At 43.4% G+C, this 18,409-nt stretch overlaps 1 protein-coding gene across 2 annotated transcripts in view; it reads left to right on the top strand.

Moving 5' to 3' along the window:
* Positions 1-18,409, top strand: part of LOC126236099 (uncharacterized) — a 363,570-nt gene that overhangs the window by 168,583 nt on the left and 176,578 nt on the right. The window contains exon 1 of one of the 2 annotated variants that reach the window (XM_049945168.1): positions 2,937-3,074. The exons of the other annotated variant lie outside the window; for it this stretch is intronic. Within the exon in view, the coding sequence (XP_049801125.1) occupies positions 2,960-3,074 (115 nt within the window). The 5' untranslated portion in view covers positions 2,937-2,959. Of the gene's footprint in view, positions 1-2,936; positions 3,075-18,409 lie in introns of those variants that run through there. 2 annotated transcript variants of the gene reach the window in all.

Raw genomic sequence — 18,409 nt, 5'->3', positions numbered from 1 at the left:
ACAGAATAATATTGCTCTCAGCGGCCTGCGTTCGTGGCGCGCCAGACGACCACCGACCTGGTGCAGCAAGAAACAAGATTCATCCGCTCAGGTGACACGTTTCTGTAGATCTACAGTGAGTCTCGTTGATCCCGTGCTCACTGCAATCGTAACTCACGATGTCGTTAGGTCAGCACATGAACACGTAGGGGTCGCCTGCTGCGGAGCCCAATGTACAAAAATCTGCGCTAAATTGTGTGCTCCGGAACACATGACCATGCACCAGCACTGTGCTTTTCATTTCACCAGAGGTGCTAAGGATCGCCATCTATATTACTTTATTGAGCAGACAAGCTTCAGAACCCCACGTTCTGTGGACGTCCAACCATTTAGCGACTAGTGATAGTTTCACTGCCATTCTACCACTTTTCATAGATGCTCACGAGTGTAAGCTTCGCCGTTTTCTAAATACTCGTTCACAGGCTCCGTGTAATAATCTGCCCTTTGTAAAAGTCGTTTTGTCAGCGGATTTCCTCATTTGCTACCCATATCGTCACTAGAATGATTCCCCATTCGTCTCTTTTCTGCTCACATACTTTTGTTACCGTGTCACAACTCACATGCCTGCAACGGCAGCAGGCGATGTACAACCTCGCGGTGGGCAATGGTCATAATGTTTTGGCTCATAAGTTTACGCATAAAGAAGTGTGTCCGTTTGCTTGTAATTAATACAAATCTACAGTTTTATTCCAATCTTGATGCAAACTTTACCTTCAACACAAGAGGAAAAATCACTGTTTACATAAGATTTCGTAATCTGACTTTCAACATATGTATGTATATATGTAATACTTAAAGAGGAAAGGTTGTTACCAAAAATCTCTAAAAGTTCTTGGATGATTTACTTCAGTTTTCTGTACTATTCCGTAATGATTATGTGGGTGGGCGCAGGCTATGCACTTTTTTAATATACGCAGTATATAAATATATATAAAATATACACGAAGAAGAAACGTTGTTACAAAATATCTCGAAAAGTACGTTATGCATTACAGGTATATTACTTTAATTTGTAAAATAAAAAGGAATCAAAGCATAATCTATTATGTAATTATTACTAAACTTTTGGTTTCAAATTTGTGTGTATTTGCAAAAGTCAGTACCGGAAGCCTAGAACCTGATTTTATGAGTGCCGCAGGTGAAAACATAATTCGTCACATTCAGTTGACACACCAGTGATTCAAACATGCACTTCGATTTAAAGTGATAGCGGTTTCCGTGCGGCTTGCATTTGGTGTGGGTGTCAACAAAGCGCAAGGCCAATCACTGTTTGTGGCAGATATTAAACATCCCGGGCAACGTCAGGTGCTGCTGCTAGTAAGACGTCCTGAAGAAAGTTACGGATGCTGTTCCCTACCGAATTGAGGCTATTCTCTAGGCTAGAGGCGGAGTTATTTTCTGTTTGTGATGACATCTTGGGGTAACTAATTCTGCATTCGGTGCGCTAATAAAAGCAGTGGAGTTAAGCAGTATTAGTACGGGGTGGAGATAACTACTGAACAGCACGTTGCAAGGCATCCCAGGTATGCTCAATAATGTTAATGTCTGAGGAGTTTGGTGGCCAGCGGAAGTGTTTAAACTCAGAAGACTGTTCCTGGGGCCACTCTGTAGCAAATCTGGACGTGTGATGTCGCATTGTCCAGCTGGAATTGTACAACTACGTCGGAATGCACCATGGACATGAATGGATGCAGGCCATCAGACAGGGTGCTTACGTACGTGTTACCTGTCTGTCGTATCTACACGTATCAAGGGTCCCATATAACCCCAACTGTACACGCCCCACATCATTACAGAGCCTCCACCAGCTTGAACAGTCCCCTATCGACATACAGGGTCCATGGATTCATGAGGTTGTCTCCATACCCGTACACGTCCATCCGCTCGATACAATTTGAAACCAGCCCCTTCCGACTAGGCAACATGTTTCCAGTCATCAACAGTCCAATGTCGGTGTTGAGTGGCCCAGGCGAGGCGTAAAGATTTGTGTCGTGTAGTCATCAAGGGCACACGAGTGAGCCTTCGGCTCCGAAAACCGATATCGATGATGTTTCGTTGAATGGTTCGCACGCACGCTGACACTTGTTGATGGCCCGGCACTGAAATCTGCAGCAATTTGCTGAAGAGTTGCACTTCCGTCACGCTGAAAGATTCTCTTCAGTCGTCGTTGCTCCCGTTCTTGCAGGATCTTTTTCCTGCCGCAGCGATGTCGGAGATTTGATGTTTTACCGGATTCCTGATATTCACGGTACACTCGTGAAATGGTCGTACGGGAAAATCCCCACTTCATTGCTACCTCGGAGATGCTGTGTCCCATCGCTCGTGCACCAACGACTATAACACTACGTTCAAACTCACTTAAATCTTGATAACCTGCCATTGTAGTAGCAGTTACCGATCCAACAACTGCACCAGATACTTGTTGTCTTAAAGCGTTGCCGACCGCAGCACCGTTTTCTGCCTGTTTACATATCTCTGTATTTGAATACGCATGCCTGTACCATTTTCTTTGCTGAAAAGCTTTCAGACTTACGGTGGACAGAATCTTCAGTTGTAGCCAGCAAGGCGCCTCGTCCTAATCGTAAACAAACTTCGTAACGAAGCAAAGAAATTTGCTCTAGTATGCAACCAAATTTCCGCGAACTACGGAATCTGAGAATTACGTACTAACCTTTTGCAGTGTTCTGTGAACGGTCTGGCTGGGAAACGAAGCAGGCGCGGCACTGGTGACACTGACGTTTGTATATTGTGTATCCTTCAGTCTCGATCTTAGTCAGCGTCAGCTCGGAGATGTCCGGTTTAGTTCAGACGGAAATAGCGCCGCGTGCTTGCGTCACAAGCGGCAGTTCAGGTGTACTCGAGAGGAGCGCAGGGGCAGTGCATTGTGAGAACTGCGCCCTCCGCGCTTCGCGTTTCTCCGATGAAGCTCATACACTGTTTGTCATCTGCATCGCGTTCAGACCACAGTCTCAGAACAGCAGTGAAACTGTTTGGTCAGTGTAAAGCACGACATAACATCCGGTTTCACTTGTTAGGTAAGCAGTTGTTCTGATATTGGTTATTGTGGGATGCTGTTACTGGCGACTTTTGTTCAGAAACGCTGTATGGAGACGTAGTAATGATATGAAATAAAAGCTGTGCTTGCATTAGTATTCAGTCCAGCTCTTCATTGTGTAAGCTGTCACTGGGATTAGATACGTTGACACAAAACTGAAAGTATTTTTGTGCAAGAGCGCAGTTACGTGTTTTTATAGCGGAAAAAGACATGAGGCAGTAATGAAAGTTAACTTACAAAAATCACATATGCCAATAGAAACGTTGGTGTAATGTATAAAACGAACCTTTGAAAATATGAAACAGTCTTTGCCTTGCCAAAAGTATTTCTCCTTTCATAATATTTTTAAGGCATAGCTCACGGCAGTGCTTTGCAACAAGAATGCAGACAGGCACATATGCGCTGGTTTTTAAGTAATTCTGTATTAGTTAATTTTACGCTATAGGTCTTTGCTGCTGCTTCAAAGACCACCCAGCTGAATGTTACCCCCTTTCGATGTCCTAGACTGACAAGCCGGGAGAGAGATGTGAGCTTATAAAAAATTCTCCAACTTCAGTTTCAGGAAATATAGCGATGCCGGGAGCTCGTGTGGAACGCCTGGCCTTGGCTTTCCTCCACACAACCTCTTTACTCGTGGCCCCTCCCCCAACCCCCCGCTTCAAAATCATACACAATTATATGATGACAGAATACATTGTGGTGAGATTTAAAGTAAATTGAATGGTGTTTTTCGTGAAACGGCACATATAATACTTTTACCTTTAACACGTGGTAAACTTTGCACCTGTTGTCAGATTTACGCAGCCTAGCTTGAGTTACATATCAGCCGCTGTGAAATACCTATCTCAAAAAGACCGAAAGGTATATGTGCTACGGAAAAACGGCTCTTTAATGATACCCAAAAGCAAATAATGACATAGCGGTAATCTGGCTAATGATGTGATTATGCACCGCCACATGTGGAAAGGATGTGACTTAAACGCGGCGTCTGCCATATTTCTCCTGTGAGTAATCATTTGCTAGTTTCAATTGTTTTCGTCTCTCGCCTGCGGTGTACGTTAATTTGCTGTCATCCTCAAAAGCGTAGTATGTGGCTTAAAAGTACGATGTTGCAGTTGATAGCTTCTTGTGTTTAATTTTATATTTTAGTATTTATACACGTTTTGGAACATTGTGGACTTTAAAACAGTTGCTGGTGGTACTTAACGATGATAGTACAAAGCCGTACGTTTCCAATACTGACCGAGCATTCCAGTTCGCACGTTGCAGCCGACATCTTCCACAAAAGAAACACAGTACTTCATCATTGTGTTACGTAATGTGCAACGACAATCAACACATTAAGTTCAAAGGGTTTTATTTCTTTTCACTAGTTGAGACGCGCTGATTGGCGTGGTAAGTGTAAAAATGTAGGTGGTGGTGGTGGTGGTGGTGGTGGTGGTGGTGGTGGTGGTGTGTTTGTGTTCTGCACTGTATTGCAGCTAGTACAGTCACAGATTCTATGTTATTTTCTCTTTCAGTACATTTTTATTTCTATAATTATCCTCAAAAGTAATATTTTTGATTTGTACCAACGGGCTCTTCTGTGGTGATGTTTCTGATTACTTGTATCTAGTTTTCTGTGTTATAGGAGCGCAGTAACGCGTGTTAGCATGTTGAGTAACTTGAGTCGTAATCTCTGTATGTTTTTTTTATAATCTGTTCTTACTCCTACAACACTCCACGAATTTAATCACCGCACGACTGTCACCAACAAAACTCCAAACACAAAATTTAGATAGGCAGAAGATGACGCTATGATGAAAGCGTTGTATTTTACGTGAATTCAACTTTTGTAGCCATTTTTTTTTCATATGTCATCTCCGCTAATTGTCAGTATTTTAGTAAAATATTTCAGAGGCGCATCGTATGCGTACTTCTGAGAAAGCTGGTGCATTTTTCTGATACTGAAGGTTAAGTCTACCGAGCGGTTATAATTATACTTTCGCTACTTGAGCTAGTGTATACGGAAAACTTCGGTATGGGTACCCATCTGTATAGGGATGACATTCAGACAGTCCGCCGCAGGGTTTGCATTGTTAGTTCTGTTAGTGTCATGACTTGGGTTAGTCGTCGGTACTGGTATGGCGACGCAGGGTTGAAATAAAACTCCTGTGTGCATCACAGTTGCTGTCAGTTGACACTGGTCTGGACATGATGAGCAGGGCTTTGCTCGTAAAGCTGTTTCATTAAAATAACAGCAATAGTGCTGCTACTCTTCGCGAATATCGACGAGGAAAGGTCTTCTTTCCGCATTGGGGTTGAAGGACAGGATTTGGTAGTTCGAAGTAACTAGCGATTTGGGAATTGCTACTGGGAGAGGCTAACTGCTCTGTCAAATTCTGGACGAAGTTGCTGTTGCTATGGTTGAGAATGCTGGACGCAATGTACAATCTTCAAGCAATGCACGAGCTGTGTGACGACAGCTGAACATTCCATGGTATACCGTTCGAAAAGTGCTGCGAACAATTGTGAAATGGTATCCGTAGTGCAGTTCCAGGCTGCCGTGGATGCAGATCGTCGTCACATTGAGCAGCGTTTGTAACCTCGAACGTAAACGTGGCACACAATTAAGAAATGTTACAATCTCATGTGGAAATCAAAATATGTTTCAAAATAAACTATATGCGGCTTCAGAGACCTTATCAAGTCTCAAACATCTATGATTCACATATGCAGACTGAAGCGACAAATGAAAATTTGTACAAATACCGGCATTCGAACCTGTATCTCCTGCTCACTAGGCTGATGCACTAAACAGTACGTCTTTCTGGCACAGGGCTTTGCACATTTACAAGGACTAACCCAGCACGCCTCCGTCCTCAATCCAAATTCCCATTCAAGCGGTATTCCTCCTGCACTCGAACATCATTGCAGACACTCCCCAACTGTACTGGCACTTTAGCACCGAACGAAACATTCGTCGCTTCAGTATGCATATGTATGCCATAGATGTTTGGGACTTGAAAAAGCCTCTGGCACCATGTATTGATTAAGGCGCCTATGTCTGAGTTTCAGGCAGGCTCCTCCGTTTCGTTCAGTACTGATGTGCTATTCCAACACAGATGGAGAGCCTCTGCAGTGCTGTTAGAGTTTAGGAGGATTATCAAGTGGGCTGAGACATGAATGGTAATTTGGATTGAGGAGGGAGGCGTGCTAGGGTAGTCCGTGCAATTGTGGAGAGGCGTGCTAGAGTGGCGTAGTGATGAGTGCACCTGCCTAGTGACAAGGAAACACGGGTTCGAATTCCGTCCTTGGTACAAATTTTCTTTCATTGCTTCAGTCTGCGTATATACATAAAAGAATGTTTCTTTCAGTGGTTTACTAGTTATTTCTCTTAAGCATGTCCGTACAAATGTTTCAAAGTTTCGTTGTCTCACGATCACGCGGCCCACCTGAATTAGCTAAAGTTATACGAGGGTTGGAACTTTAATAGTGGAAACTATGTATTTACAGCTCGTAAAAAGAATGTGTGTTTCAGAGTTTTACGGACATTCAAAGTATTGTGTATAACCCGTTGTCAACGATGTGGAAGTCTTAGGATACTCCTAGCAGTGCCAGTTGTGTTGCAGTTCGAGTGGCGCAGTCTATTGCCCGACGAATTTGTAGCAGTTTTGAAGTGACTGCCGTGAAGTCTTTCCTTCAGTTTAGAAATAGAGTTGAATTCACGAGGGCTTAAGTCAGGGGAGTGCAGTAGATGTTATAGCACTTAGCAGCCACATCAAACAGAGCAGTAACAGCTTGCACTGTACGTGCTTGAGCATTGTCCTGCAAAATGGTCAGATTCTGAAGAAAGTGTCATCACTTCTGTCTGTAAGCTGGTCGTAGGTTGTGTTCCAAAAATGAACAGCATACAGACAGAAGTGATGACACTTACTGCAGGATCTGACCATTTTGCAGGACAATGCTCAAGCACGTACAGTGCAAGCTGTTACTGCTTTGTTTGACTGATGTGGCTGCTAAGTGCGCTATAACACCTACTGCACTGCCCTGACTTAAGCCGTCGTGACTTAAACGCGGTTTCTAAACTTAAGGAAACACCTCACGGCATTCACTTCAGAACTGCTACAAATTCGTCGGGCAATAGACAGCGCCGCTCGAACTGTCAACACAACTGGCACTGCTAAGAGTATCCTACGACTTCCACATCGCTGAGAACGGGCTATACACAATGCTGGTGACTACTTTGAAGGTCAGTAAAACTTTGAAACACGCATCTATTTTGTACGAGCTGTGAATATATAGTTGCCACTACTAAAGTTCGAACCCTCGTATAACCACCCTGTGCAAGTGAAGTCCTTTCTGTTTCGCAAGACCTATCATAAACATAGCCATTGAAATATTGGGCGTAGAATGCAATACCTGCTAGTACCAGACGAGGCATAATGTCTTATTACTGAACTGTTATGAGCTTAAACAAGAGGAAAACACTACAGTATCCTAATCCGGCACTTTAAAGGCATTTTATTGAATCATTATCCCCTCAAGAATTTGTAATATGTATAGAGTATAAAAAATGTACGTATACAAAATTTTAGATTGTTTAGAGGACATAAACAGAAATAATTGTTTATGCGACAAGAATGTCAGAAGCGCACCATTCCCCCACTACGGGTCCACGAAGATTTTGACACTAGCGATGTTCAAAGTGAGGTATGATAAATATTGTTTTAGATATATTGCTAAAAATATTGTCGGTTTACATGAATGCATAACCTGCATCTGCGTGCTAATTATTGTTTTACACGCTCGAAACAATCAGGTGTTTCACAAATTATGGCTACAGCTACCATAAAACGGATACTCGCCTCTTTTAGATTGTCTGTCGGTGTCTCGTACACCAAACACTTCATTTCTCATTTGCTCTCCCCCCCCCCCCCCCTCGCCCACACAAACAATAAAAGAAATCCACAGGAATGGGGTTGCAAAAAAGAAACAAACAATTGGGGAAAACATCTAAATGTTCTGACACCAACGGCAAAGTGCGGTAATTGTTTCCTGATCAGCATTCTAGTAAACGGAACACACGTCCGGAAGTTTGGCATGTTTACAGTGTTTAGTAGATATCAATGGCAGAATTCCACGACCTGAGAAAGTCATCAGCTGATAAATCTTCCGATACTTAAATGGGCGTCTCGTGCAGCACTGATTTTAGATTCTTGGCCATGTTTTGTGTGCTGGTGCTGCGATTGTCATCATTTCTCTGCAGCACAGGTTCCTCAAACAAAAAGCTTCTCACACTACGAGGGCTACCAGTCTCCCATCGGTGTGTCTAAGGGGTCCTGTTCCACAAAGATGACAATTAATACATGATTTAGTAACCTCCTCGCCGGAAATCGTTATTCATAGAGGCTGCTTCTTGCTCAAATTCTGCCGGCCGGAGTGGCCGAGCGGTTCTAGGCGCTAGAGTCTGAAATCTCGCGACCGCTACGATCGCAGGTTCGAATCCTGCCTCGGGCATGGATGTGTGTGATGTCCTTAGGTTAGTTAGGTTTAAGTAGTTCTAAGTTCTAGGGGACTGATGACCTCAGAAGTTAAGTCCCATAGTGTTCAGAGCCATTTTTGCTCAAATGCTGGGTCGTGCCTCCACATAAACTCCGTTAGAATGTAATCAGCCGTTAATATCCTGAATCATCAGAAACTTCCGTGTAAACGTAACATAACATAAATACTAATAACGTAACAGTTTTCCAGGGACGCGGACACTGCTAGAAGTAATGAAAACCTATTCCTCGTAGCGATAAGATGTGATTGTATTGTAAATGAGATTCCTGTGTCAACGTGTTACATACGAAGCAGCAAAAGCAACTGTGAACAATACGTAAGAGAAGGAAACTCTACACCTCTAACATTTGTCTCAAGTAACGTGTATCTTTGTATATACATCCTCTAATAACTACAAATTTTTGTGTGTAATTTTTATACTCTTTATTTCCACAGTTAGCACTCGATTCAACAACACACGAAAAAAAGTTTTTCCTCCAATTAGCGAAGAATAAAACTTGATTTTTCACCGACACTGTGCGGCACAAGCATTTTTTAACAAACTAGTTTCTCTTTTTTTCTTTGTGTCATTTTCTCCACTCTGTCAAGATTTCAAACTTGAAATGTATTACCGAGCGAGATGGCGGAATGGTTAGTACACTGGACTCGCATTAGGGAGAACGACGGTTCAAATCCGGGTCCGGCATTCTGTATAGGTTTTCCGTGATTTCCCTAAACCGCTTCAGGCAAATTCTGGGATTGTTCCTTTGAAAGGGCACGGCCGATTTCCTTCCCCCTTCTTCCCTAACCTGAGCTGTCTGTAATGACCTCGTTGTCGACAGGACGTTAAACACTAATCTCCTCCTCCTCGAGACGTATCAAAGTACACTAAATCTCTGATGTTACATTCATGTTCCCAAACTTGTGGAGTATGACCCTATAAGTTTTCTCGACATCAATATTAACAAGACAGATTAAACTAATCATCCTTACTGCGCTTGAGCAACTCCCTACGCCCTGCCCTCAGCATATTTCATCTGGATACCACCGCCACATCCTCCTACAACCACTCCAGTTTCACTCTCCCTCATAGGTTCGTTTGTTTGATCTCATCCTCGTGCGGCGTCTGCATTCGTACTGCGCCCAACCCCGTCCCAGTCGCAGCAAAATCCTGGTCCTTCAACGCAAACTTCACACCACCATTTCCAGTACTATCGCAGTCTGTCACATAGCGGGCACGGTAGCGCTGTGGTCAGTACCCTGGACTAGCACTCGGGAGGACGACGGTTCAAACCAGCGTCCGGCCATCCTGATTTAGGTTTCCGTGGTTTCCCCAAATTACGTAAGGCAAATGCCGAAATGTTTTCTTCAAAAGGGCACGGCTGCTTTCCTATTAATACCTTACCTAATACGAGCTTTTGCTCCGTGTCTAATGACCTCGTTGTCGACGGGGCGTTACACTAATAACCTCCTCCTCCTCCTCAAAATCTCTTGCTTAATATACGTATATAATCTTCTTTTACAGCTTCCGTTTTGAATATATATATATATATATATATATATATATATATATAGGGTTGAAGAGCAGAAACTAACTGCTGCCATCCCGCCACGGCCAGGCAATGAAATACGATAACGAAAATAAATAAAATACAGATTATAGCTTAAAAGGAGGATTGGGTGCTCAAATGGCACACGCTGCAGTTGCTTAGGAAAATAGCCTTGCATACAGAAATTGCGGGGATTGTGTGCCAAAACATTTCATCTTGCAAGAGAAGGGGGAGGGGTTAATCTTTCTATACGGAACCTGGACTTACAGTAAAGGAAAGTAATAGTAACTGACATAGTGTAATATGTCATAACATTCGTATAATCGTCGGTTGTAAGTACGTCTGCCTATGCTATCCAGAGAGGCTAGCCGAGAGCTGCTTATTGAAGCTGTACATGCACGAGGGTGGAGCGTGATTTGTGGCAGACGAATACAGATGGCTGTCTTACACGTGCGGAAGGCATATGATTCTTTCCGATCCGTTTCTCTGGCTAGTCTGGAATGTTCCTATTGCCTCGAAAATCGTTTTCTCCTCCGCTCGCCATACATCAACGTCCACAACACATTGTTTCCCCGATAATGAAGTGAATGCACGGCGCCTCAGCCGTGAGTAATCTTTGAAAGACTTATTCATGCGTGCGGAGCTATGATAGAGGACACGATCGATGTTGTGCGCTCGCGTTATACGGCGGCCGCCAGTGTAAACACTCTTCTTGTGATCATAACCTGTGCTCGTTGCGGAAAGACTTCTGCACACGATGTTCTTTCCGGGCCGCTTCCTGGAAGAGATGCGTGTGTTATGTACTTTGTGTAGCAGTGTGTGTGCAGTCAGGGCCGTGCAAATACAAATCAGATTTATGTGCAAGTACTCTGCAGAAGATACGCTTCTAAAAAATAAGTTTTGTTTTTGACAAACACTACAAATAATGGAGCCCTCCTCCTCTCTCTCTCTCTCTCTCTCTCTCTCTGTCTGTCTGTGTGTGTGTGTGTGTGTGTGTGTGTGTGTGTGTGTGTGTTGTCGGGCGATGGGTATGACGGTGAGACATTAGGAATTCCTGGTGTAATATAACCCAAAATTGTAATAAATACTGTAGTGGTACACACATAGCACCGCTAGGGTAAGGGCTCGGGATGGGAATGTCATGGTAACTGAAATTGATGGAAAATTTTGTACACTTGTGTTTATCTCATAAGTAAGAGATACTGCGTCTTTTGCAGCTTTTTTTTTATGTCGACCCAACATGTTTCGCCTACTCTAAATAGACAAGTGTTGTGGACACTACGCGAGAATTGCATGCTTGAACATAAATGCAGATGCTCGCCAAGCCTGCAGGTTGCGCTCTTGTACACTACTGGCCATTAAAAATGCTAGACCAAGAAAAATGAAGATGATGAACGGGTATTCATTGGACTAATATATTATACTAGAAATGACATGTGATTAGATTTCCACGCAATTTGGGTGCATAGATCCTTAGAAATCAGTACCCAGAACAACCACTCCTGGCCGTAACACCGGACTTGATACACCTGTTGGCGTGTACAGGTACAGCTGCCCATGCAGCTTCAACACGTTACCACAGTTCATAAAAAGCAGTGACTGGCGTATTGTGTGACTAGCCAGTTAATCTGCCACCATTGACCAGACGTTTTCAATTGGTGAGAAATCTGGAGAATGTGCTGGCCAGGGCAGCAGTCGAACATTTCCCGTATCCAGAAAGGCCCGTACAGGACCTGCAACATGCGGTCGTGCATTATACTGCTGAAATGTAGGGTTTCCCAGGGATCGAATGAAGGGTAGAGCCACGGGTGGGAACAAATCTGAAATGTAACGTCCACTGTTCAAAGTGCCGTCAATGTGAAAGAGGTGACCGAGACGTGTAACCAATGCACCCCATACCATCACGCCGGGTGATAGGCCAGAATGGCGATGACGAATACACGCTTCCAATGTGCGTTCACCGCGATGTCGCCAAACACGGATGCGACCATCTTGATACTGTAAACAAAACCGGGATTCACCCGAAAAAATGGTTTTGCCATTCGTGCACGCAGATTCTTTGTTGAGTATACCATCGCAGGCGCTCCTGTCTGTGATGCAGCGTCAAGGGTAACGGCAGCCATGGTCTCATAGCTGATAGTCCATGCTGCTGCAAACGTCGTCGAACTGTTCGTGCAGATGTTTGTTGTTTGTTGACTCAGGGATCGAGACGTGGCTGCACGATCCGTTACAGCCATGCGGATAAGATGCCTGTCATCTCGACTGCTTGTGATACGAGGCCGTTGGGATCGAGCACGGCGTTCCGTATTACCCTCCTGAACCCACCGTTTCCATATTCTGCTAACAGTCACTGGATCTCGACCAACACGAGCAGAAATGTCGCGATACGATAAACCGCAATCGCGATAAGCTACAATCCGACCTTTATCAAAGTCTGAAGCGTGATAGTAAGCATTTCTCCTCCTTACACAAGGCATCACTACGACGTTCCACTAGGCAACGCCGGTCAACTGCTGTTTATGTATGAGAAATCGGTTGGAAACTTTCCTCGTGTCAGCACGTTGTATGTGTCGCCACCGGCGCCAACCTTGTGTGAATGCTCTGAAAAGCTAATCATTTGCATATCACAGCATCTTCTTGCTGTCAGTTAAATTTCGCGTCTGTAGCACGTCTTTTTCGTGGTGTAGCAATTTTAATGGCCAGTTGTGTATTTGACTGCGAGCGGCACATGTGCAATACCCTCAATACGTTGAGTGTCGGTCAGAAATGTGTTCTGTATGGCGCATTGTGTCAGAGCCAAATGACGTCTAATGTGGGCAAATTGCTGGTGCTCATATGGTGGGTGCTTCTGTATCTAAGATAGTCCAAGTGTTTGAAGTTGCAGGAGGCAACGTACAGGGAAAGCGGAAAAACATCATCCGCTAGGTCACAACGCGGACGAAAGTGTGTGGTGAATAATCGTAATGAACATTCATTGAAGAAGATAATGACGAAAATAGGGGGACGCAGCTGCAAAGGTCACTGCAAAATTCAATGTCGCACTTGTGAATCCATCAGCATCCAACAAACACGAAGGGAGCTCCGTGCGTAGGGCATTGCTGGGCGAGCAGGAATTCCAAAACCTCTCATCAGTGATAGAAATCCTATATCGGGAAAACGTTGTGTCGAAGTCGTAAAACCTGGACTATGGAGCAATGGAAGAATGCCATTTGGAAGGATGAGTGTTCTTTCACATTGTTCTCAACTTCTGGCAGAGTTCTACGTCCCGAAGTGTGAAACTTGGGGCGGGTTCGGTAATGAGCTGGACAGCCGTATCGTTGTATTCCGTGGATTCTATAGTTACTCTCAAAGGCCGTATCACTGCCAAATTTTATGTGACTATTTCGGCTGATCACCTCCATGCCATGGTGCAATGTTTGTTCCCCAATGGTAAAACTTCATTCAAAGGTGATAGGTCCCTTATCACAGTTCGCATCGTCCAGGACTGATTTTGTGAGCACGAGGATGAATTGTCGCTTCTCTCTTGGCAGCCACGTCATCAGATTCAAACTTGTTGAGCCTTTGTGGTCTGCTTTCGAGAAAAGAGTGCGTGATCACTATCCACCCCCACCTCCACCCCCAAAATCATTACCTATTTGGAGGAAGAGTCTCTTGACAACCATTGTTGTTGTTGTTGTTGTTGTTGTTGTTGTTGTTGTTATGGTCTTCAGTCCTGAGAGTGGTTTGATGCAGCTCTCCATGCTACTCTATCCTGTGCAAGCTTCTTCATCTCCCAGTACTTACTGCAACCTACATCCTTCTGAATCTGCTTAGTGTATTCATCTCTTGGTCTCCCTCTACGATTTTTACCCTCCACGCTGCCCTCCAATGCTAAATTGGTGATCCCTTGATGCCTCAGAATATACGGGACCTTTTTTATCCAGCTGGAGTCGAATGGAAGCCGCTTTGAATACGAACATCTACGTTATGTTATTTTGGTTTTCTATTATTTTTTTTCCATCCCCTGTATATAATATACACACAATTATTGAATTATTCCTTTTTTGAAACGAGATGATTAGTGATAGCTCATATATACTACACAACTGTTTGCAAATATGCCGCTCTTCATGCTGTGCAGACCTCGTCATCCCTTCATTCATTCCAACCTGCGTACTATAGTCGTCCATTAGTCTCCTTCTACTGTTTTTATTCCCAATCACCCTTCCTTCCATTACGAAGTTGGCAATTGCCTGATGCCTCAGGTTGTGTACTGACAATCAATCCGTTATTTTAATGTTGTGCCTTAAATTTCTTTTTCCTGAATCGGATTCAGTACCCACTCATTTATTATTCGATCAGCCCAGGTAATTTTCAAAATTCTTCTGTAGTACCACATTTCAAAAGCCTCTCTCTTCGCCACTGCGCAACACATTTAAACGATCACCTTTTTGAAACCCCATAATTGTCTACCATTGCGATGTAAAAGTTCGAAATTTGGTCCAAAGTTGCGTACAACCTTTCTCTGTAATGGTGCAGAGGTGTGGCGCTCTGCGACGTCACCCACGTTCTGGGCGACGCTTCAAACAGCTGTTTGTTCTCCTGGGACCCCCCCCCCCCCAGTTCGGCAACACCCTCGATGCCACCCAAGCTCTTTGATGAGCACGTGAAGAACGTACATTCAAAGACTGACACCCATTCAGTTGAGTGGTGCCACGCTGTTGCTATAGCACCTAAGATCAGGCAACCCTTTAGGCGGGGTTGCCTGCTTTGTGCAAAATTCTACCAGCCGACTTCCTCTTAAATTTCTCCCACTCCCCAGTCTGTTTTCTCCTGTTATTTTTCCTTGTTTCCCTCTTCCTACTACCGAATTCCAGTCATCCATCAGAATTAAATTTTCACCTCCCTTCATTATCTGAAATAGTATTCTTTATGAAATAGTATATTTATTTCATCCTGCATCCTCTGGACCTCTCCATCTGTGGAGGTACGTGGCACAAACTTTCACTGTTGTGGTAGTTGGCTTTGTGTCCATCGTGGCTATGATAATGTGTATATTATGCTGTTCATAGCAGCATTGATACCGCTATACTATCTCCACCAAAAATCCTGTACTTTCTGTCACCACAGTTCACTAAATCCCACTACATTTGAATCCAGCCTATGTACTTCATTTTTTAAATTCTCAAATCTACCAGGCTTTCCGGAAAATAATGCCTCAAATTTTTTATGTGAAACCTGTTTTTTAAATAAAACAAACGTTATTAATATTCTATATCTTTATTATTCATGTCTTGGTATTTCTTTCTCGACGTAGCCTCACTAGCGACGAACACATTCCTCTCAACGGGAGACGAGTTTCTTAATACCATCACTGTAGAATGTTTGACTTTGTTGACGGAGCCACAACCTCATATTTACTTGTAACGCTTCATGATTATCAAAGTGAAGTTATCGAACATGTTCTTTAAGTTTTGGAAACGGATGAATATCGGATGGGTCCAAATCGGGAATGTATGGAGGATGATCGATCACAGTGAGCCCAAGGCGACGGGTTGTTGCAGATGCAGCAGCGCTCGTGTGTCGTCTGGCATTTTCACTCTGAAGGAGAGGGTGCCCCATACGTGGACGAACTCTTCCAGTGCACAACTCGTTTACAGCACGCTGTTCCTCATACACCGATCTAGTTGCGTTACACAACGCCGTGTTACACGCTACAATTCGGATCCCTCTAGTGGCAGAGGACTGCAAATATACACACGTATAAACAAGACGATTAAAGCTGTAGAATGCTAACAACGTTTTTCTCATTTAAAAAAGCTATATAAAAGTTTTTTCATTAATTCGGAGGAGTTACTTTTCAGCACGCCCACGTAGTTACCCGATTAATGGAACCAGCATTGCACATTCCGATCCACAGAATGTCAGTCTAGTTTTGCTGATTGTGACACTTGCTGAATAGTCTCTGTCGAATAGGGGACTGTTTTACCTCAGGAATATTTCACCAAAGAGGATGCCATCATCTTTAAGCCATAAATTAGAGTTGCATGCCCCTCGGGGAAAAAATCACGACTGTGCTTTTCCTTGGCTTTCATCCGTTCGCAGTACCTGTACAGCAAGGCCATGTTAGCTAATGTTAAAAGACCAGATCACTGAGTGTGTTGCCCGTGCAACGTGTTATTGTGCCCTCTCTATAGACAGCCCTCCGTAGTGGCTGCACCTACGGCACTGCTATCAGTATCGTTGAGGGACACAAGCAACCCCACCGTGGCAAGGTCCATAGTTCACGAAGATCTGTATTGGTTATATACAGTGAAATGCCTGAATGTGACTTACCAATTGGAAATCTGTACTATGTACATCTAAACGCATGGTTACATGAAAAGGAAATAAAAATGAATATAAGTCTAAAAAGACCAAAGCCATATACTTGTAAATAGATAATTTAAAAGAACTGCCAAGAATCATACAGATATCCTATCGAGCTGTGTATAATTAAATAATTTTCTTTATACTGCAGACAACTGAAAATGCTTAGTAGAAAAGGCGAAACGTGTTTGGTATAATATTCAGTTGCAATTGACAGATTTTTCACTTTTCAATATGATAAAGCACATTTGAAGTAGCAACTAAGTACTGTTACTACATGCACCCATTTGTCTAAGTACAGGTTGCTGCAGATAAAAGTAGCCCGTGTAAGTATAAAGGTAACGCAGTGAAATTACAGAAACGAAGAACTGAAATGGACTTGCAATTTATTTACAGTGAAATTTACATTTACAGAAGATATTGGAAGTTCCCACCTGCAACATGGGTACACAGCTCCGCACGTTTAAGCATATACACCCGTCGTAAAGTTCGAATATCGATGGCGGCAACATCACGGCTGATGTTGTCTTTAAGTTCCTGTATTATGTGTGGATTTGTTTCGTAGACTTTGCTCTTGAAGTGTCCCCACAAGAAAAAATAACATGTTGTGTTAGATCCGGCCGCCGAACGTGGTGGTCATAAATTTTTGCCGACAGTTCGTTCCTAAGTGAAGACGTCATGGGTTCGTTCCAGGGATACCTTAGACGTGTGGTATGTTGCCCTATGTCGCTGGAAGAAGCACTATTGTTGTGAGTTGACCAAAGAATTGTATTAAAAATTTCCATGTAACCAACCGTATTGAGGGTAGTGTCAAAAAATATCTGTCCAATAGTGCGCGTTCCTGTCCACCGCACCAAAAGCAGATTTTCTCTTCATGGGGCGGCCGTTGATACAGTGTTACGGTTCTCTTTGCCCAGTACCTCGTGTTCTGTGAATTCACGTGACCGGAAAGATGAAACCTTACTTCATCAATCATGATGTAATGGAATGGGTTTAACAAACTGTCGTTAATGTTATTAAAAAGCGAAGTAATCTGCGCATTTCTGACAGTCATCCTGCGGTAATCGCTGCACAACCGTCACGCGAAATGGCTTCAAAATTAAGACTTTACAATAACCGCTGGCAACTCCTACTTACAAGCGCATGTTGGGCCAATTTACGAGCGGATTTCTTTGGACACCGATTAAGTATTCGACGAATGTCTGCAGTAACTTTTGGTTTGCGAACTGAAGGAAGTCTTTGTCGCTTTACATTTTGCACAGATACGTAGGTGCGCCAATTTTTATACAAACACAGTATTTCTCTCTTTGCTGGTAGTCCTCTATCCAATACTTGACCCAGAAAGTTTCGCGAGTTTCCTTAATCGAACCTGTTTTCATATACGCTTCCACAATTCCAATTCTTTCTTCGATCGAGAATATTGTTTTGCAGACTACAAAGAGAAACGTGTAACTTCACTCATGAAATACACTGAAATGCTGACAGAAGAACGCTATTATTGCAGAAAACTGTCCATTTTTGTAGCTATTTACTCTGTTTGAAAGCAGAAATATTGCAGTTCAAAGGGGAGGCGGGCTACCTTTTATTGCGACAACCTGGGCCGTGGAGGGTAAAAAATGTAGAGTAAGACGCTGGAGTACACAAACAAATGGTGGAGGTGGTACAGTGCTATGAAGTTGGCACGGGAGAATAATTCGTGGCGGGCCGCTTCTAATCAGTTGGAGGACTGGTGACAAAAAAGCCGTTGCCGACAATCAAATGACAGAACGAGAAGTTTAGTCAAATAGAACGATTAGAATCTTCCGATTGACAGATTGTCATCAGGTATAAAATTATTTACATCAGCCCGTATGAACGATGCCATGGAGACTGATGTAAATAATTTTAAGATGCT

Source organism: Schistocerca nitens, chromosome 2 (assembly GCF_023898315.1).
Source record: "Schistocerca nitens isolate TAMUIC-IGC-003100 chromosome 2, iqSchNite1.1, whole genome shotgun sequence".
Lineage (NCBI taxonomy): Eukaryota > Metazoa > Arthropoda > Insecta > Orthoptera > Acrididae > Schistocerca > Schistocerca nitens.
The sequence above is the reverse complement of the archived record's forward strand: the minus strand, read 5'-3'. Positions and strand labels throughout refer to the sequence as shown.